The sequence below is a fragment of the Thamnophis elegans genome, chromosome 2, assembly GCF_009769535.1.
Source record: "Thamnophis elegans isolate rThaEle1 chromosome 2, rThaEle1.pri, whole genome shotgun sequence".
Lineage (NCBI taxonomy): Eukaryota > Metazoa > Chordata > Lepidosauria > Squamata > Colubridae > Thamnophis > Thamnophis elegans.
Window position 1 is genome coordinate 152,689,310 of NC_045542.1, and position 21,595 is coordinate 152,710,904.

The 21,595-nt window shown below is 44.8% G+C and overlaps 1 protein-coding gene across 3 annotated transcripts in view; it reads left to right on the plus strand.

Annotated features, from left to right (window-relative positions):
- Nucleotides 1-8,486, plus strand: part of LOC116503705 (regulator of G-protein signaling 18-like) — a 46,399-nt gene extending 37,913 nt beyond the window's left edge. For all 3 annotated transcript variants that reach the window (XM_032210275.1, XM_032210277.1, XM_032210276.1), the window contains exons 5-7: nucleotides 558-619; nucleotides 5,341-5,507; nucleotides 7,778-8,486. In XM_032210275.1, coding sequence (XP_032066166.1) covers nucleotides 558-619; nucleotides 5,341-5,507; nucleotides 7,778-7,969 — 421 coding nt within the window. In that variant the 3' untranslated portion in view covers nucleotides 7,970-8,486. The remainder of the gene's footprint in view (nucleotides 1-557; nucleotides 620-5,340; nucleotides 5,508-7,777) is intronic.
- Nucleotides 8,487-21,595: the final 13,109 nt, after the last annotated feature.

The window sequence follows — 21,595 nt, forward strand, 5'->3', positions numbered from 1 at the left end:
ACAGAACAGAACAGAACAATAGAACAGAACAGAATAGTTGGAAGGGACCTTGGAGGTCTCCTAGTCCAACCCCTACTCAAGCAGGAGACCCTATATCAGTGATGGCAAACCTTTTTGGGACCGAGTGACCAAACTGGAATGTCTGCATGTGTGCACACCGGAGGACCGGAAACCCAAAGACCAGCTGGGCGGTGCGCATGCGTGTCCCAGGAACCAGAAAAACAGCTGGCGATGGCACACAGAGAGGGTTCTGCATGCCACCTCTGGCACCCGTGCCACAGGTTTCCCATCACGGCCCTAGATCATTTCCAGAAAGATGCTGAAAGAACTTGCTAGCATGAAGCATGAATTTTGATCACGTGACCACTGGGGCGCTAACACGGCCATAAGTGTGAAAAATGGTCAGAAGTGACTTTTCCCAGCGACGATTTTGAACAGTCACTAAATGAACTCGAGGTCTGCCTGCAGTAGGATAACTCTTGCTAGCATTCTTTGCGCAGAGATCTCTCATCTGGTCACATCTGTTTTCCAGTCACTCATGTTTATTCTCTTTTCAGGCCAACTCCCGAGGAAGCCCATCAATGGGCAGAATCGTTGGAAAAACTGCTACTACACCCATGTAAGTTTACACAAGAGGACCTTTGAAAGGGATTGTTTGACCCGCAGGCTTTTTATAGATTTCCCGCTGTCTTTTTCACAGGCTGGTGTTTGAAAATGAGAGGGTTAGACGTCCCGAGAAGCTTTGTTTATTTCAGATGGATTCTTGACACCAGCACAGCCCGCTTCCTAATAATAATAATCATTAAGGCTGATTCCCAGAATTCCAACTGGTAGAGAGCGTAGGCAAAAATGTAAATAGCAGGCATGTTCGTAACAATTGTCCGGCCCTTGCCAAATGAGTTTAATCCTGTTTTCCTCAGAATCCAGCTTTCTCAGAAATCCTGTGGGACACGGAAAGAAGTCCAAATTAGTAGAAGGAACAGTCCAGCATACAGCAGAGCAGAGCGGTGATTGGAGTGGCTGAATTCTGATAAACTGGCTTATTTGGCAGGATATTATCCACCTGGCATCCTCTTTAGATCAAGGTTCAGAGACTTCCGTATTCCTAGGAACAGGACTGATGGCCAATTGATATGTCGCTTTATGAATTACCGTATTTTTTGGAGTATAAGACGCACTTTTTTCCCTCAAACAAAAGAGGGTGAAAATCTGGGTGCATCTTATACATTGAATACAGCATTTTTGGCCTCCAGAAACCCCGCCCCCTTTGCAAAAATGGCCATGCATAGCCTTTAGGAGGCTTCCAAAGTGCTCCTGGAGGCTTGGGAGGGCAAAAATGAGCGAAGATTGGACTGTTTTTTGCTTGTTTTTGCCCCCCCCCCCCAGCTCCCGGGTGCACTCTACAAGCCTCCTAAAGGCTATGCATGCCCCCTTTTTTGACAAAAAAGTGCCCGTTTTTGGGAGATTTGCAGAGTGCAAAAATATTTTTTTAATTTACCTTTAATTTACCAAAGTCTTGGTGCATCTTATACTATGGTGTGTCTTATACTCCAAAAAATACAGTATTTGTTTTCAGGTCCGGATGTGATGTGAGCTTTAATCCTTAGGGATCTGCATGATGAGCCTGGAAGTGAGGAATGGAATCATTTAATTGTTTTCTGACAGTGAGAACAATTAACCAGCAGAACAACTTGCCTCCAGCAGTTGTGAATACTCCAACTCTGGAAGTTTTTAAGAAGAGATTGCATAGCCATTTGTCTGAAATGGTATAGGACCATGATGGCAGCGTGCCACAGGTGGCACATGGAGTCCTCTCTGCCGTCACGCAAGCAGTCGCCCAGCTCAGCTCCACAGCACAGGCGTGCATGCCTCCCGCCGGCCAGCTGATTTTGGAGTCTCTGCTGTGCATTCCAGAGATGTGTGTGCATGCGTGGGGGGGCGGTCGCATGTACATGCACGGTGGTGGTGGTGGTAGGAGCGCAAGTCGTGCGGTACACCCCCTACGCCCTGTTTTTCATCCCAAGAGGCTTCAGGGAGGCCTGCTAGGCCCAAAACAGGACACATGGGGGGGGGGGGGTTGTTGCACGCATGCGTGGGGGAGTGCGGGGGGTGTCACGCGCATACACAGCGGTGGGGGAACACCACTGTGCACACATGCACAGTGGGGCAGGAAGCATGGAGTTATGGGTGTGGGCGAAAAAGGAGAAAAAGGTTAGCCATCACTTATACATGGTTTCCTGCCTAAGTAGGAGGTTGGATTAGAAGACCTCCAAGGTCCCTTCCAACTCTGTTACTCTATTCTATTCATTTAGGGCTCCGGATCCTATAATACACTGTTATGACTTCCTTGAAGGGGACATGCTTTGGCTACGATCTAGGAATCGCTGAGAATGTTCCCTCGTTGGCATTAATGCATAGCAGAGCTAGAAGAAAATCTTCCTTCTCTGGATTGAACTATACCTCCCATCATTCCCATCCCACAGTGATTTGGGCTATAGTTGGCGATCATTGTAGCCAAACATAACTAAAGGTTGTCCTTGACTTATAACAGTTCATTCAGTGACTGTTCAAAGTTACAACAACACTAAAAAAAAGCATCTCATGACCTTTTTCCCCTGCCTTTTTACAACCATCAGACACTTGGTAACTGACTCATATTTACGACAGTTGCAGTGTCCCGTCCCCCCCACCCCGGCCACGTGATCTCCTTTTGCGACCTTCTGCAACGTCAACAGGTGAAGCCAGATTCACTTAACAACCATGTTATTAACTTAACAGCTCCATCCTTTCACTTAACAACCGTGGCAAGGAAAGCCATACAATGGGCAAAATTCACTTGTCCCGATAAGCAACAGAAACGTCGGGCTCAATTATGGTCATAAGTCGAGGACTACCGGGAGTGAGGTTAACAAAAGCTGTTATAGCTAATAGCTATCCTCATACACATGTTCTTATTTTATTTTTTTCCTTCTGATGGTTTAGTGTTATAATACAGTATAAAGCCCCCAACCGCACAAGTATTCTCAAACCAAAGAATAATAACCATTACTGGGAAAAATAGAGCATAAAAATCTATATAAAGAGGCTCATTATTAAATATCATTCTCTCTGTGTTAAATAGCTATTCAAGGGCAGCATCTGCAGATCAGATTTTTAAGCACTCATTAACCAGAGACTAATGCATAATTTTCAACAACTATAGGGAATCAGGTATTTAGATAGCAATCTTGCTATTCCTATCCCTAGGAATGTGGTGGCTCAGTGGCTAAGATGATGAGCTTGTCAATCAGAAAGATTGACAGATCAGCAGTTTGAATCCCTAGCACCGCATAATGGAGTGAGCTCCCGTTACTTGTCCCAGCTTCTGCCAACCGAGCAGTTCGAAAGCACGTAAAAATGCAATTAAAAAAATAGAAACCACCTTTGGTGGGAAGGTAACAGCGTTTGTGCGCTTTCGGTGTTTAGTCATATTGGCCACATGACCACGGAGATGTCTTCGGACGGTGCTAGCTCCTCGGCTTTGAAACGGAAATGAGCACTGCCCCCTAGAGTCAGGAATGACTAGCACATATGTGCCAGGGGAAACTTTACCTTTACCTTATATGCCTGTCACTAGACTGCACTGTAGTAAGCTTCCCAAAATTCAGAGGGTGATTTCGTGTGGATTTGTTGCTTCCGGAATGTCTCCACTCACTTCATAAAAGTTTTGTGTCTTCATGGCAAGAGGGATTAAAAAAAAAAGTCTTCAGGTAGTCCTCGACTTACAACCACAATTGCGGCCAAAATTTTTGTTGGCAAGTGAGAGAGTTATTAAGTGAGTTTTGCCCCATTTACGACCTTTCTTGCCACAGTTGTTAAGTGAATCACTGTAGTTGTTAAGCCAGTGAGGCGGTTGTTAAGTGAATTTGGCTTCCCCATTGACTTTAGTTGTCAGAAGTTCGCAGAAGGGGATGACATGGTCCCAGGACACTGCAACCATCATAAATACGAGTCGGTTGCCATGATCTGAATCACATGACCATGGGAATGTTGCAATGGTTGTAAGTATGAAAAACGGTCATAAGTCATTTTTTTTCAGTTCCATTGTAACTTTGAACCATCACTAAACAAACTGGTAAGTTAAGGACTACCTAGAATAGAATAGAATAGGAATAGAATAGAATAGAATAGGAATAGGAATAGGAATAGGAATAGGAATAGAATAGGAATAGGAATAGGAATAGAATAGGAATAGGAATAGGAATAGGAATAGGAATAGGAATAGGAATAGGAATAGAATAGAATAGAATAGAATAGAATAGAATAGAATAGCAGAGTTGGAAGGGGACCTTGGAGATCTTCTAGTCCAACCCCCTGCTTAGGCAGGAAACTCTATACCCTGGATGGCGAACCTATTGTACGCGTGCCACAGGTGGCATACGGAGCCATTTGTCATGGTACGCGACGCGCTGCCCTGTCAGCTGGCCAGTGCACATGCGCGCGCTGGCCAGATGAGTTCGCCCTTTTTTAAAGCCATTTTTCGCCCTCCCCAGGCTCCAGAGGATTTATAGGACCCTGGGGAGGGCGAAAAGAGCCCCCGGCGCCCCCCTCCTCCGAGGCATTCTGGAGCACAAAAAAAATGCCTCCGGAGCGCAAAAAATCGGCCCTATGGGCAAACCGGAAGTTCAGGAACGGACTTCTGGTTTGCTCTGAGAGTCGTTTTGAGCACTCCGGAGGCTTCAGGGAAGCCTCCTGAAGGTCCCTGAAGCCTCCAGAGGGCCTCGGGGGGGGGGGAGGCTGTTTTCGCTCTCCCCAGGCTCCTATAAAGCCTCTGGAGCCTGGGGAGGGCGAAAAAAGCATGCAAAAAATGGGGGGTTGCGCCTGTAGTGCACACATGCGCAGTGGGGGGGTCACACATTGCATTATGGGTGCGGCACATCCACACACGACCCTCCTGCGCTCCCCCCACTTATGGCACATGAGCCAAAAAAGGTTCGCCGTTGCTGCCCTATACCATTTCAGACAAATGGTTATCCAACCTCTTCTTAAAAACTTCCAGTGTTGGAGCATTCACGAATTCTGGAGGCAAGCTGTTCCACTGATTCTAACTGTCAGGAAATTTCTCCTCAGTTCTAAGTTGCTTCTCTCCTTGATTAGTTTCCACCCATTACTAACATCTTCTCTTATCATAAAACATCCACTATCACCTGGTAACCTGAAGTAGGAGGGGGAAATCCATGCGATGAAATGCAGAATTTATTCCAAGTGGAATTAATAGAATTTCTAAATATTTTATGGAGTGGGAGAAAGGAGGGGAAGATTTTAATGGATTGTCTTGGTCTGTTCGTCTCCGCATTATAGATGGTCGAGCTGCCTTCCATGCTTTCTTGAAATCAGAATTCAGTGAAGAGAATCTGGACTTCTGGATGGCCTGTGAAGATTATCGTAAACTCCGAGGGTGTGACAAGCTCCAGGAGAGAGCAAAAAAGATTTTTGACCAATATATCACCATCCAAGCTCCAAAAGAAGTAGGGGAATATTAAAGTTTCCTTTGAATTTGTAGACTCGTTTGCGAAATGGGATGAATTAGTATTTGTTAGAGAAAACTTTATTCCATATTTCGCATTTATGTTGCAACAGAGTTCATGACAGAACAACAGAGTTGGAAGGGACCTTGGAGGTCTTCTAGTCCAACCCCCTGCTCAAGCAGGAGTCCCTATCCCATTCCAGAGAAGTGGCTGTCCAGTCTCTTCTTAAAAGCCTTCAGGGATGGAGCACACATAACTTCTGAAGGCAAACCTAGAACCTGAGTTCTAGATTGCTTCTCTCCTTAGTTAGTTTCCATCCATTGCTTCTTGTCTTGTTTCTGGTGCCTTGGAAAATAGGTTATCTGTCTTCTCTGAGGCAGCCCTTTAGATATTGGAAGACTGCTATCATGTCACCCCTACTCCTTCTTATCACTAGACTAGACACACCCAGTTTCTACAACTGTTCTTCATATATTTTAGCCTCCACTAATAACCTTTGTTGCTCTTTTCTGCATGCCTGCATAAGTATCGCCACATACATAGGCATCTCAAATCTTTGTATTTCATTGTTTGAACAGATCTTTTTTCTTATTCCTTTCTTACCAAGGGTTTTTTTTTTTTTGGTACTAAGCCAGACAAACGGGTGTGTCTGTACAAAGCCACACAGAACAAATCTCATATATGCATGCTGGTGGCTGATCTTATTGACCTTGCTTTTTTGTAGTGCTTTATCAAGATCTGTGTGTGTCCTTTGGAAAGCTAGATAGGAAGGGAAATGAAAGATTCAGAACTATTATGTGCTTCACGGTGGTATTGTCAACCCTGATGTGAACCTGGCTGAAGCCAGCTTGGAGGCTTCAGGGTTGCCAGACAACTGTGGGAGAGGGGAAATAATTAGCTTGGGTTTTGTAGCCTGAACAATAAAGTTTTCCTGTGGGAACCAAGGACATTCTCACAGGTGGCTGGCCAGAGGAGGAGCAAGTAACCAAGCAACCAGCCAGCACTCGGATTGGACAGCGTGACTTGGGGGAAAGGGGAAACCCTTTACTCTTAATCAGGTGAAAGCCTCAGGAAAATTCAGAGTCGGCTTTCACCAGTTGTGCCAATGTGATGTTTCCAATAATCTGTTCTTTGAGGAACCTGCCTGCCTCAGAGTTCTATTTTCTATAGGCGCATTACTTGAACGGCTGACAGGGATGATGGAGGAGGTGAATGCATTTCCCCAGTTGTTTTTCTGAATCATACTGAGAGTCCCCGGGCTCTACTGTTGTTTTCAAGAGATTAGCAAAGAGGAAGTCAGAGAATGATGTTAATACTCAGACAGGGTTGTCGAGGCCAGGATAAGGCCCTGTCATTGCCCCTGCTCCTCCTACAGCTCAGCTAATCTTAGGCCTGTACGTCGCTGAAAGTTGCAGGATATCTAACTGCTTTTCTCGGGCTTATGACTTCCATTTTGGTCCTAAGTCAAGACAGTTGATAAGGAGGTCACACCACACGATCGCGCCTCATTTTACAACCTTTTTTACCGTGGTCATTAAGGGAACTTGGCAATCCTGAAGCAAACACCACAGTCGTTAAGCGAATGTTGTAGTCATTAAGCAAACCCATTTTTCACACTGGGATGCTTTTTTGGGGGGGGGCAGAAATTGGAAGTAAACAGTGGTTTCCAACAAAAATGTTGTACATTTTTAAGGTTTAGAATTGTGGGAAATAATAAAATAATAAAAATAAAATAATAAAATAAATCTTTAATATAAGTCTTTAAGAAAATGTTGGATATCCATTTATCTGAAGCGGTGTTGGGTTTCCTGCCTAGGTAGGAGGGGGTTGCACTAGAAGACCTCCAAGGTCCCTTCCAACTCTGCTATTCTATTCCATTCCATTCCATTCCATTCTATTCTATTCTAAATAAAATAATAAAATAATAAAAAATAAAATAAATAGTACAGTAGAATAGAATAGAATTAATAATAAAATAAAATAAAATGAGTAGAGTAGAATAGAATAGAATAGAATTAATCAAATTGAATTTCTTCAGCCAGATGAAATTACATGCTACCTGAGTCAACCCTTGTTCTAGATCAGCACTGATTGATTAAAAATCTCTATCTGTAGGTTTCTAGGTTTTGAACTCAGAACATCTTAAGTTTCCAGCCCCTGAGGGGATTGTTTTCCCCCCTGCTCCTGCAAATACCTTTTATTCGTGTTTAAACAAATCACAGTTGCCGCCACTTTGTATCGTGTGGATAATGGTGTGCATTTAATTGCAGGTGAATCTTGATTCCCAGACCAGAGATGTCACCAATCGGAACATTTTGCTCCCCACCCGGTCTTGTTTTGACCAAGCCCAGAAGAGGATCTTCGGGCTGATGGAGAAAGATTCTTACCCCCGATTCCTTCGTTCTCTCGTCTATCAAGATCTGGTACAGCCTGATAAAGAGCAGCCGAATGGCCCCTTGTAAACCAGCCCACCTAGCGAAGGAGACACCTGGAGACGGCCGTGCTGTTCAGGATACGGACAAGCCGAGGACGTTTGGGACCAATGGAGTGTCCTTTGTCCTATTCCACTGAGATGGTGAACGTGCCCCATCCATAAACATTGTGATGGATAAAAGAGACGATGGACTCTTGCTCATGTGGCATGGAGAAGTGGCTTTGAGGGGTCCTTGGTCCTCTCTTGAGCTTGCTTGTTTTCTTTCAGGCCTTTCATTACCCAAACTAGGTAACATCATCAGTGCTAGTACAAGTGGCTATTTGGGGGGGACTTCAGTAAAAACATTAGAATTCTAGAAGGACAGGCGGAATTGTGCCTGTTTTGTTCAAAACAAACAAAAGGAACTCTTTGTCAGGGCCTATAAAGATGGGCGAGGCCTGTCCTGCTGCTGGCATAGTATCGCGCAGGTTGGAAAATGAAACGGTTGGTTGCCTGGTATATTTATAAGTCTGTTTCAGCTCAGTCTCCTCTGACGGGCAGAATTTCTCCAAGGTCTTAGAGAAGAATGTTTTCCACACCCCGTTGTTATAGAAATAATTTGGGATTGGAGTTGGGACCTCCATGTGTTTGTTACCCTCAATGTGTGAAATTAGGCATTTTATAGACGGCCGAGGGCAGGGTCCCCAACGTGTAGGCCGCAGCCCACGGAATGGGCTGCTACAGATTCACCCAGGTTCGGGAGAACCCGTAGCTAACATTATGACCAGTTCAGAGAACCTCCAAATCCCACCCCCACCTCTCCCCTCCCTCCCAGGAGCTCCACGCGACCCATTTTGGATGCGAGATAAGTGCAGGGCCCACGCGGAAATTCAGGGAGGGGGAAAAACAGACCTCCCAGAAGGCCTCTGGAGCCTGAGGGAGGCGAAAATGCCTCCCCCCCGCCCCTGCTATGGTGCAGGAGGCCAACTGGGCCATGCCCACCATAGCCACGCCCACCCAGCAGCCGGGCAGAGAAGCCGTTGCTGAAATTTTTGAAGCCCAGCCCTGGCTTTGAGGGGTTTATACCTGGGCTGTCAAAACAGGCAACACGTATGCACTCCATTTAAGTGAGCGGCAAGTGTGTGTGCACGCGGCTCGCACAAATGGAGCTGGGCACACGCATGCTATAGATTTCCTGGGCATTCTATGCAATGCCAACTTTTCGCACATTGCCGGTAACGTCTTCCCAAGGAAACGGTGCCTCCATTCCCTCCCCAAGTTCATATTGTGCCCATGTGGAATTTGATGGGGTGTCTTTCATTGACAACCGACGGTTGTTCAAAAAGGAATGGAAGAAATGTCCTAGGAATGCAATTCATGATTCTTTTCAAATTTCCAGATGAATAGAAGCTGGAAGCACGACTCTGTAGCTGTCAAGTCTCCCATAGCTGGGCCAAAAAATTAAAAATGGTTCAGAAAAGTCTCTTTATTGTTTGGCGTAAATACAGAACTTTAGGAATTTTCCGCCCTCGTTTGTTATCAGTCTCTCTGAAGATGCTCCCCCCCACACACACACACACACTTTTCCTCACCTGGGATGAGTTCCCAATGATGAGATAAGGTTTCAACTAACTCATCCATTAAAATCTTCCGCTGCTTCCCCAGCCTTTACACAACCTCTCACACTGGTCTAAGACCTTGATGGCGAACCTATGGCATGCGTGCAGTGGTGGGTTTCAAAATTTTTTAGAACCTCTTCTGTAGGTGTGGCCTGCTTTGTGGGAGTGGCTGGCTGGCCATGTGACTGGGTGGGAGTAGCTTGCTGGCCATGTGACTGGACAGGAGTGGCTTGGCAGCCATGTGGCTGGGTGGGCGTGGCCAACTTGTAAAATTTGGTAAAACTCACTTAACAACGCTCTTGCTTAGCAACCAAAATGTTGGCTCAGAAACTCTGGCATTTGAAGCATGCAATTCTTAAAGCTGTCAAGTTACAAGACCCTTGCACACCTAACCCTTTAGAAAAAATACTCCCAGGGGTGTTCAAACTTGACAGCTTTAAGACTTTAAGGTTTAGATAGGACTCTTAGAGGCAGGCAGGGCGATTGGTGAGCCAGCCAATTAGTGAGCGGCAGGTGGGGTAAGCATGGTGTGGACGGGCAGAGGAGGGATGGGAGCTGGAACCGGTTCTAAACGGCATGGTAGATTTGTGGAACCTCTTCTATAGAAGAGGTTAGAACTGGCAGGAACCTACCCCTGCAGAGATGGCACATAGAGCCCCTTCTCTCTGGGCATGCGTGCTGTCACCAGCTGCTCTCCTGGTTTCCGGCACACATATGCGTGCCATCCAGCTGGTCTTCACATGTGCCGAAAACCAGCTGGCCAGTGCGTACAGCCAACTGGTCTTCGGGTTTCCGGCACTCCTACGTGTCAAAGACCAGCTGGCCGACATGCATGTGTGCGCCGGAAACCAGAAGATCGGCCAGCCGGCACGTCCATGCACACCAGCCGACTGGTCTTCTGGTTTCCCGTGCTCTGGCGCACATACACACATTCCGGTTTGGGCACTCGGTGCCGAAAAGGTTCACCATCACTGGTGTAGGGACTCCGTGGTCAGTCTTTTTGTATGCATTTGAACCTCAGAAGCTTCCTGAAAGCACCAAATGGAAGAAAAAGGATGGAAGCCTTCCAGCATGTGAGCCTAACCTATCTTGAAGAAGATCGAAGATTGTGTCAGAGTTTGTTGCAGAAAAATCAAACCCAGAAAGCACACACAGATAACTGATTCAGCTGGATTCATTAACTTCTTTATATACATAATAACAGATGAATAAATGTACAATACCAATAGTAGATTCTTTCAACGTGGGAGAAGTTACAAGCAGAGCACAAGCAGGAGAGAACAGTTAGTATCATTTCAGAGTTCAGAGCAGACAGAGTAGTTTCGGTTCCGATTCTCAGCACAGGCTCAGATCTGTTTTAAGCTCCCATTGGCTGACTTAGCTGCTATGCCTATTCATTGGCTGATCTTGTTACCATGTCTCTCCCAGTCATGAATATTCCAACAGATTGTTATTTCCCTTTGATGAGGTTCCTCAAGTCAGGCCATCTTCTTCTCTTTCCAAGAGGAGCTACACTTGCTGGTTCACAATTCATGCCTCGTTTTTGCCTGTGCGATAAAATGAATAGTGTTCCGGCATTTTAGCTAAGCAGAAGAAAACATTTGCGTCTCTGTTCATACTGCAGCAACCGCTGAATCTTCTCCAAAAGTCCTGCCTTCCAGTAGCATCTAATGTGTCAGAACTGCTGAGGACTAGATTTAGTTTTTTAACTCAATTCCGTTCCCACCCGAATGAATAAGCTCAGGCACAGTAATTGGCAAGAAGGTTAGAGTCTGGGGTGGGCCAAATTTAGTAGCTCGTCTAAATTTAGTAATCTTCTGAGCCAGCTAGAGCAGGATAAGCAAGCACTGTAATGATGAACCTCTTCCATTGGTAGAGAATTGGATTAAATGACCTCATCAGCCTCCCCAGAAAGGCCATACCAGAAACAACAGAATGAGCTATTTATTACAAAGCTACGTTAACAAAATCTTGCAAATCTGAAAATACACATTTCCCACCCTCTCCTTAGGAGGGTCCCTTCTAAGCCTCTTTCTCTGTCCATCGTGCAGCTGCTAGTTATGCCCTCTCTTATCTGACCATTCCTTAGGCAGCATCTCTTCCTCCCAACCTATGGTGGGATTCAAATAATTTAACAACCGGTTCTCTGTCCCTATGACCAGGTGGGTAGGTGGGGCTCAGTGGTCATGTGACCGGGTGGGCGTGGCCAACTCAACATCACTCAGGTCGATGGATGCTTCGTTTTAGCTGTTACAATGCAATAAGGGTTAACCGGAGAGGCAGTTTCTGTAAGCAGGGCAATAAAGATTAAGCTAGAAACAACACCAGAATGTTTCCTTCCTGCCTTCCTTACAGGATTAGCCCTGTAAAGCGGAAAAAAAACAAAATAAGATTTCTTCCAATAACCAGTTCTCTGAACCTCTTAGAAAGTTAAGAACCGGTTCTCCCGAATAGGTGCGAACTGGCTGAATCCCACCATTGCTCCCAATCCATCTCCCAAGGTCTTTCTCATGCACCATTAGAGGTAAAGATTCCCCTCGCACATATGTGCTAGTCGTTCCTGATACTAGGGGGCGGTGCTCATCTCCGTTTCAAAGCCAAAGAGCCAACGCTGTCTGAAGATGCCTCCGTGATCATGTGGCTGGCATGACTAAACGCCGAAGGCACACGGAACATTATTACTTTCCCACTAAATGTGATTCCTATTTTTCTACTTGCATTTTTACATGCTTCCGAACTGCTAGGTTGGCAGAAGCTGGGACAAATAACGGGAGCTCACTCTGTTATGTGGTGCCAGGGATTCGAACCGCCGAACTGCTGACCTTTTTGATTGACAAGCTCAGTGTCTTAGCCACTGAGGCACTGCGTGTCTCATGCACCATTACAGACCTTTAAAAATACCCTCCAATTCAATGGTAATATTCACTTTGGCTTTAAGTCCAAGTTGCTAGTTTAATCAAACGAGCTCAGAGATGGCTGGAGGGAAAACGCCATGTGGGTTACATCAGTCAGGAAGCTAGATGAAGCTGCAGCCTCTTAAATAATCATTGGAAACCACAAGAAAGGCCTGGTTTTCTCTAGATAGAACGGATTCCAGTGCCACCTCATGATCCAGTGGAACAAGGGCTGTTCCAGCCCAATCTATGTTTGAGTAACGGTCCTGCATGGTCTCCATCCAGGTTTGCAATGAACTCAGTTACAAAAGTAAGGTTTAAACTAAGGTTTATTTTTTTGCCAGAGTGGTAGGCTTTGAAAAATGTCACTTGCTGCTGTACTTATTCAAGTAGCGGTACTTTAATGGGAGCGTCATTACTCAGAAAACCAGTAGGGGGTGATGAGCATCCTCTTATTTTGCTTGCAATCATAGATGACACCTAGTGGCCTATCCCCAGCCTGCCTGACAGACGCATTGAGCAACAGTTCCAGTCATTCCCAGGGGCTGCTGGCTTTTGTTGTGGCACAGATTGGAAACTACGTTGATGTGTTGAAAAAAAAAATTAACACTGCCTCCATCTTCAAAATCTCCAGAAGCCACAACAGCAACAAGCCAAGCAGAGATATGATGATCGGAGAATTATGTTACAATTGGCTATTGCAGATTTGGCATCGGTAACTCCCCCACCAATCAGGGGATGGTTGGCAATAGTTTCTTCCTGTAGAGTAAATTATGTTTGTGCTTGGACCAGAAGTGGTATTCAGCAGGTTCTGACCAGTTCTGGAGAACCGATAGTGGAAATTTTGAGTAGTTTGGAGAACTAGTAAATACCTCCTTTGACTGGCCACGCCCCCATCTATTTTCTGCCCCCCAAGTCCCAGCTGATCAGGAGGGAATGGGGATTTTTCAGTAACCTTCCCCTGCCAGCTCCACCAAGCCATGCCCACAGAACCAGTAGTAAAAAGAAAATTGAATCCCACCACTGTCCTGTAGGGTGAATTATGTTTGTCCTTGGGCATGCAGCTTGGTGTGTCCATTCACTGTGGTGGCGCAGTAGTTAGAATGCAGTACTGCAGCTAATTCTGCCCACTGCCAGCAGTTCAATTCTGACCAGTTCAAGGTCGACTCAGCCTTCCATTCTTCCAAGGTCGGTAAAATGAAGATCCAGATTCTTGGGGGCATATGCTGACTCTATAAACCACCGAGGGCTGTAAAGTACTATGAAATGGTATATAAGTCCTAAGTGCTATGGCTAAGTGCTGTCGCTATCTTTACATGTTTAGCTGGGGTAATTTCTCAGCATTTCTGCTCGCAGGTTACTTCACTGAGTGTTTCATTTCATTTCAGAAACACAGTGGTTACCTGTACAATTAAAAGTGTGGGGGTATTTATTTTTAAATGGGCATACAGGTGATCCTCAACTTACAGCCAATCATTTAGTGACTGTTTGAGGTTATGATGGATACCCCCAAAAAGGACAACTTGGATTTGAAGCTTCAATCACATCTCCCCACCCCACCCTGCAATCATGTTACCATATTTTGGGCCCTTGGCAATTGGCCCAGAGGAAGCTGCAAAATAGTTGCTGGTTGTCAAGTGCCTGAAATATGGTCACGTGACTCTGATTTATGATGTTTTTGCTGTTCGCTTAACAACCTCAATATTTATTTCACAACTGCCCCATTCACTTAATGACTGCTGCACAAAAGTGCTGTGGCCCACAGCGGCGAGAACGTCCCTGCCGCTGCTGGCGGGGATGGAGGAGGCGGGGGGCGAGGCGGCAGCCAGCAAAGAAAGGGGAGAGGAAGAGGAGGAAAGGTAGAGGGGAGCAGGACGGGGCTCCCAGTGGCGGGGAGAGGGCTGCCCCTCTCTTCTCAAACAAACTCTCTCTCAAATTGAGAGAGAGTTTGTTTGAGTGAAGTGAAGAAAGAAACACACGCACACACAAACACACACAAATTACTCACAATAAAAAATTACAAATTAAATTACAATAATTTTGAATTCCCACCCTCCCTCCGTCTGATCCACATACCTTTTCCAGCTGTGGATTTCAACTCTCCTCTTGTCTGCCCGCCATGATGAAAATGTAAAAAATTAAATAAAAAGGCAACTTAGGCACGATTTGCTGCTGCCAGATCAGAAGGCAGAAAACCATGTGCCTCCTTTGCATAAGGAATTTTTCACCTTTTAACCCTTGCTTAACTCTGAGCAAGGGTTAAAAGGCGAAAAATTCCTTATGAAAAGGAGGCCCGTAGTTCTCTCGCCTCCCCCTGCAGTTAGCACTAAGCAAACTCAGAGTCATCCACTGTGACTCTGGAGTCTGGCAGCAACTACCTTAGTCTTTTTCCTTTTAATTATTCTTTTCTTTTCCTCATGACACTAGTGAGGCCCCGTCTCCCCTGCCTCCCCTGACTGCATGTCTCTGGTTTAGGCTAAGTGTGACCCCTGCAAAATGAGTCCTTGACTCACAACAGTTCACTTAGGGACCATTTGAACTTACAACAGCAACACGACCATTTTTCATACTTTTGACCAGGGGTGGGTTGCTGCCGGTTTTACTACCAGTGAGCTTTTCAATGTATATTGTTCTACATGCATGCACACTCCTGAAACCAGTTCAGGAGTGTGGCAGGCCTGGATCGCTACCAGTTCTGCGACCCAGGCCTGAATTCCACTACCAGTTAGGCCAAACCGGGCCGAACTGTATGCAACCCACCTCTGCATTTGACCACTGCAGCATTCCCATGGTCATGGGATTTACATTCAGATGCTAAACAACTGACTCACATTTATAACGGTTGCAGTGTCTAGGGCAGTGTTTTTCAACCTTTTTTGTGCAAAGGCACACTTTTTTCATGAAAAAAATCACGAGGCACACCACCATTAGAAAATGTTAAAAAAAATTAACTCTGTGCCTATATTGACTATATATAAAATGTTTTTCCCACGGCACACCTTACACCAGTGATGGCGAACCTATGACACGCGTGTCAGTGCTGACACGCGTAGCCATTTGGGGTGACACGCACAGGATTTCATGCGATTCATCCTCGGCTCCTGCACGGCCGCCGAGGATGAAAGAATCTGTGCTGGAGGAATGGGGGGGGCGGGACGTGTGATCTCCCCCGCCCACACTCACTTACTGTATCGCCGCCGCCCCTTTCTGAGCGCAGGGGCTGCTGGTAAGGCGTGTGTGCCGTGCGCATACACATCATCAGCGCGGCGAGGGAGGACCCGCAGGAGAGGAGCGCGGGAACAGTGCGCGCCTCTCTCCAGTCAGGCCGGCACAGAGAGTCTACTCCTGGGACTGTCGGTTACAACCGCACCACACTTATCTCAGTTCACAGCAGGGCTGTGGAGTCTACTGCTTCCAGCTCCACGTCCTCATCAACATGCCGCTCCGGCCCGCCCCCGCTATGAATATTCATATTCTTCGCCCTCGCGTCACTAGGAATATTCATAGCAGGGGCGGGCTGAAGCAGCATGTTGATGAGGACGTGGAGCTGGAAGCAGCCGACTCCACAGCCCTGGTTCACGGCACCCCAAACAAGTTCAATAATATCAAGGGCAACATATGAAATCGACTGATGAACAAAGAAGTTACTAAGCAGGTATGTTAAATAATTTGTTTTTGGTTTATTAAATACAATTATATATTTCAATTGTACATTTTTGTAGTTTAAACTATAAATTGCGCAAAATTATGTTTTTGTCGAAGTGACACACAACGCGAGTTATGCTCGATTTTTTGCCGATTTTTGACACACCACGCCAAAAAGGTTGCCCATCACTGCCTTACACTATGTCACGACACACTAGTGTGCCGCGGCACAGTGGTTGAAAAACACTGGTCAGGGGTCATGCGATCTCCTTTGTTGTGACCTTCTAACAAGCCGAGTCAATGGGGAAATCTGATTCACTTAACAACCGTGTTACTCATTTAACAACTGCAGTGATTCGCTTAACAATTGCGGCGAGAAAAATCACAAAATGGGGCAAAATTCACTTAACAAATTTCTCACTTAGGGACATAAATCTTGGCTCAATTGTGATCGTAAATTGAGGACTACCTGTACAAGGAGATACCTGAACTTGGTTCTTTCAGTTTCAGCATTTATATTGCACCATGCTGGCTGCATTCACACAACATCTCAATCTGGGTTAGCTTTAACTTGCATCACCCATAAATCATAAACAACTCAGAGTTGCTCTGTGTGGGGAGCTGGGCAGTTTCTACTATGAAACGGGGGGGGGGGGGGACTTTGATTCACACATGTTGTTCCAAACTGTGGCTTAAGTTCATCTCAGTGCAGTATTAGTTTTTGCTAGGATTTTTCTGCAGATGAGAGTCAATAAATAAAGTTTGATATAATTTAGAGCCATGGTGGTGCAGTGGTTAAAATGCGGTATTGCAGGCTAAGTCTGCCCACTGCCAGCAGTTTGATTCTCACCAGCTCAAAGTTGACTCAGTCTTCCATCCTTTCAAAGTCAGTAAAATGAAGACCTCGATTGTGGGGGGTAAAAGGCTTACTTCTGTAAACTGCTTAGAGAGGGCTGTAAAGCACTGTGAAGTGGTGTATAAGACTAAGTGCTATTGCTATTGTTAAATATGGTTGGAAACTAATCAAGGAGAGAAGCAACCTGGAATTAAGGAGAAACTTAGTGAGGACAATTAACCAGTGGAGCAGCTTGCCTTCAGAAATCGTGGGAGGTTTTAAAGAAGAGACTGGACCGCCACTTGTCTGAAATGGTATAGGTTTTCCTGCTAGAGTATGGGACTGGACTAGAAGATCTCCAAGGTCCCTTCCAGCTGTATTCTATTCTAAATATCAATATTGTTATATTGCTAGTGCTATTGTTGGGTATCAGGGAAACCAGTCCAATAAGCCACAACTGGTCCGTGAGTGTGTTGGGGGATCCTAATGCTAAGAGGATTCAACATGGAATCTTGACCCAGATAGATAAATAGATGATAGGTAGGTAGGCAGGCAGGCAGGCAGGCAGACAGACAGACAGACAGACAGACAGACAGACAGACAGACAGACAGACAGATCAATTCCCTTCTCTTTGGGCAATATCTCAGAAACATTTGCAGTGCTTCCGGCTGGTTGGCTGGTTGGCTGGTTGGCTGGTTGGCTTCCTTCCTTCCTTCCTTCCTTCCTTCCTTCCTTCCTTCCTTCCTTCCTTCCTTCCTTCCTTCCTTCCTTCCTTTCTTCTACACAAAAACAGAAGCTCATGATGTTCAGTGAGAAGAGTAAATATCTTTTTTGTGTTTCATATACTCCTTGGGACAAAGAACAAAGTATGGGCAAGGGAGATGGTGGTGGAGGAGGAGCAGCTCCCCATTACAGCTATTCTTGTGTCCCATGTCACTTTCCTGGAAGCTTAAGAATTATAAAGTAACCTTTAGTTTAGATTTGAATGGCACCGTGGACTGTGATTAAGGTGAGCTAATCAAACTTAAAGCTGTAATCACACGTCGTAATTGTAGCCCTCGGCTTGACCGTGGTCCTTTTCCAGGTGTCGTACCAAGCCATGCCACAATAGAGCTTAGGATAGCAATTGAGCTGCCTGTGAGACTCAATATAACTTGCCCAACAAACTAAGCAAAACAATGATTTAGCAGTAACTATGAAAATAGCTACTGGCTAAAGGATGGAGATTTCTATCAATTCAAGAGGGTCCTTCATAGATCTTGAAATGATGGGCATAAAAGCATTGGAGATTCCCTGGGGTCTAATGCAGTCAACTTCATCCAGAGATAGAACCCTTTTCCCATTCCTATAAATTAATATAAACCTAGTTATTTCATAGCCAATAGAAATGTCTACAAACTTCTCGCTGAGTCCAAATGGTTTTGATTAGTCAGCTTTAAATATGTATATAATTTGAACAATTACAGTTATTTTATTTTTTGAGTAGAGAAGTTTCTTCCTCTACTTTTGGCATCAAAAATGTATAATTTGCATAATGATAGTCATTTTTGGAGGTAAATGCTTTAGTGTTTTCCTTTCTTTAAGTAAGTTGTAACTTCCTTTCTTGGCTTATTATATCTCTCAAAGTCTGCTGAGCTCATAGTCATCATTGCAAAAGGTCTTTTACCCCAAGCTGATTAAAACTTACACTGGGCAATAATAGTCTTACAAAGAAAATAATAGAGTGGGAATCTGGGGTGGGCAGAATCTCTATGGAGTTCTGGAGTCTACAATTTTGGAGAACTCTTTGGCATCAGAGTAAGGTTAAAAGAGAAAGAAAAGAACACTTTCTCCTTTTTAAAACAATCATTTTATCGCAAATCTTCATTCTCCAAATGGAAACCCTCAATTAAAATGTGTAGGATGAAATATGTCTATTAGAAGGGGACAGCAGAGAATGAGGGGGCTGGATGGAGTCACCGAAGCAGGAGGCGTGAGTTTAAATGGACTCCGGAGGATGGTAGAGGATAGGAAGGCCTGGAGGAACGTTGTCCATGGGGTCACCATGGGTTGGACTTTGCAACTAACAACAACAACATATCTATTAATCCATCCTACTCAGTCCTGTTGTCATGATGTTCCTAATAACGTATTTGGACAGCAACTTTACTACTGTATTTCTTTTTGTATTTCACTCTATATTATTTGACAGTTTTCCTATATATAGTTCTAGGGTTCATTAAGGTTTATCTAATTAAATGCATTTTCTGGAATCATACAATGCATGGAAACCTATCCTAATCACTCTGGCTTGATTTAAGTTGAGACTCCTATTGTGGGAACATGGTTTTTGTGTGGAAATTAAGCCAGTTTGTTTATTTCCTGAGAGTTAGTATTATACATGCAGGTCCATATAAAGACCGCAGGAAGTGTCACATCAAAGTTACGGTTGTTAGAATTGAGCGTACCTACATTAAAAAAAACCTTTCAAACACTCTTTGAAGAAGTTAATTCTGCCCTGCTGGAAAAGCTGGTTCCTTCTGTCATAGATACACAAATGATTCATATTGGAATAAGAAATTGAGATATTGGGAAATGCTCCAGGACCATGGACAGCCACAAAACTATTCAGACATTGCTCCAAAGGCTGTGGTTTTCAGTTCCTGTATATAGTACAGGTAGTCCTCAACTTACAATAGTTCATTTAGTAACCATTCAAAGTTACAATGGCACTAAAAAAAAGGGACATGAACATTTTTCACACTTATGGCCATTGCAGCATCCCCATGGTCACGTGATTTATAGATGCTTGGCAACTGACTCACATTTATGACCTGTCCTGGGGTCATGTGATCCCCTTTTGCAACCACCTGACAAGCAAAGTCTGTGGGGATGCCAGAGTCACTGAACAACCATGTTACTAATTTAACCACATTAGTGATTCACTTAACAACTGTAGCAAGACAAGTTGTAAAATGGGGCAAACAAATTCCTTACTTAACAACCTAAATCGTGGGCTCAATTGTGGCTGTACGTTGAGATCTTCCTGTAACGCATTGTTTGCTCTTAAGCACCTGTTGAAATCCATTGTCAGGGTTCCAAATAGCATCCAAAAGTAAATCAGAGTCCGAGGCAAAGTATTGCTCAAAGTTCAAATTTATTAAGAGAGCAATGTTGGCACATCTGCGGAAACCCAAATCTGAAAGCTTCCAGGTTTTCCTCATGTAGTTGAAAGTTCAATATCTTGCCCCACAATCACAAGTCCATCACATGGTCCAATGTCCCATTGCCATTCTGGCAGTTCCCTGCATCCAGTTCCGGTCAGGTGCAGAGACAAAGGATGACCTTGGCTTTCTAGAAGGAATTTTGTTTTGGCTACATAGCATCTAACTCCATACAATTCCCCCTCCCATTTTCCCACAATAGAAAAAGGCATAGTAGAATAATAGAAAGTGTGGCAGGCCAAAGATCCAAAAGGAACATGGCTGCAGGACTGACAACCATGTTCTTTCAGTGCAACTGAACTTTCTAAGAGAGAATAATTGTAGAGCAGGGTGTCAAGTGTGAATTTGATTGGGGTGTGGGATTGTTTGTATCCTTGGGCATTCTGACATGAATTCACTGTTTGACACAGTTTGGAGCTGAAGTGGGATGGAGCCTTCAGTCAAAACATCATTCCTGACTGATGAGTCAACCACATTCCAATATCTGGCTGACAGAGAGGGGAGGAGGAGAGATGTTGCCAAGCAACCAGCTCCCATCCTAATAGAACAGTGGTTCTCAACCTGTGGGTCGGCACCCCTTTGGGGGTCGAACGACCCTTTTACAGGGGTCGCCTAAGACCATCGGAAAACACCTATTTTCAATGGTTTTAGGAACTAAGACACGAGAGACCAATTTTATGGTTAGGGGTCACCACAACATGAGGAACTGTATTAAAGGGTCACGGCATTGGAAAGGTTGAGAATCACTGTGACAGTTTGTTTTGGAAACTTGGGAAAACTGAAACTTACATTGGGGTGAAAAGACCAGGGAATTTTAGAACTGGCTATTCACCAGTTAGTGTCAATATGGTGTATCTAAATAAATTTGTCCTTTGAGAAAACGGAATGCCTCAGAGTTCAATTTGTGATGGATGCATTACTTAGAACCTGACACAGGGGTTTTTTTTCCCCCTTCCCTTATTTTAAGAGCTGGGCAAACCAAACAATTTTCTATCCTAGGCGATCTGATCTGAGCACTATTCTTTGCCAAAAGGAGGGCCTTCTTATGTCCGCCGCTCAATGAAAAGCTTGCATAGACTGACTAGCAATCGATGGTGTATTTTGTTTTAACCTCGCAATAAAACCAGACATGACGGAGGTCTATCCCCTTTGCCGTCTCTTATGGTGCAGCTTTTGGTAATGAAAGGATTGCAGTGCTGCCTGATTGATCCATGACCATTGATGACTCAAATTTTAGTCAATATATGTTAAGATATTTGAATTTAGCAGCTGGAGTAGTGGGGTTTGGCCAGAACACTGAGTTGTGGTTGATTGGTTCGAAAGCGCTGGCTCGTGCGTGAGGCAATCTTGCGCTGGGATTGGTTGCTATGGGTGTGGAGGGGAATTTCCCCCTTTTTTTTCTGTGTCCCCTGTATGCCCTGTGAATTACCTCTTGATGCTCCTGTTTGCCTATAGTTTGCTGTATAAGTATAATCTTT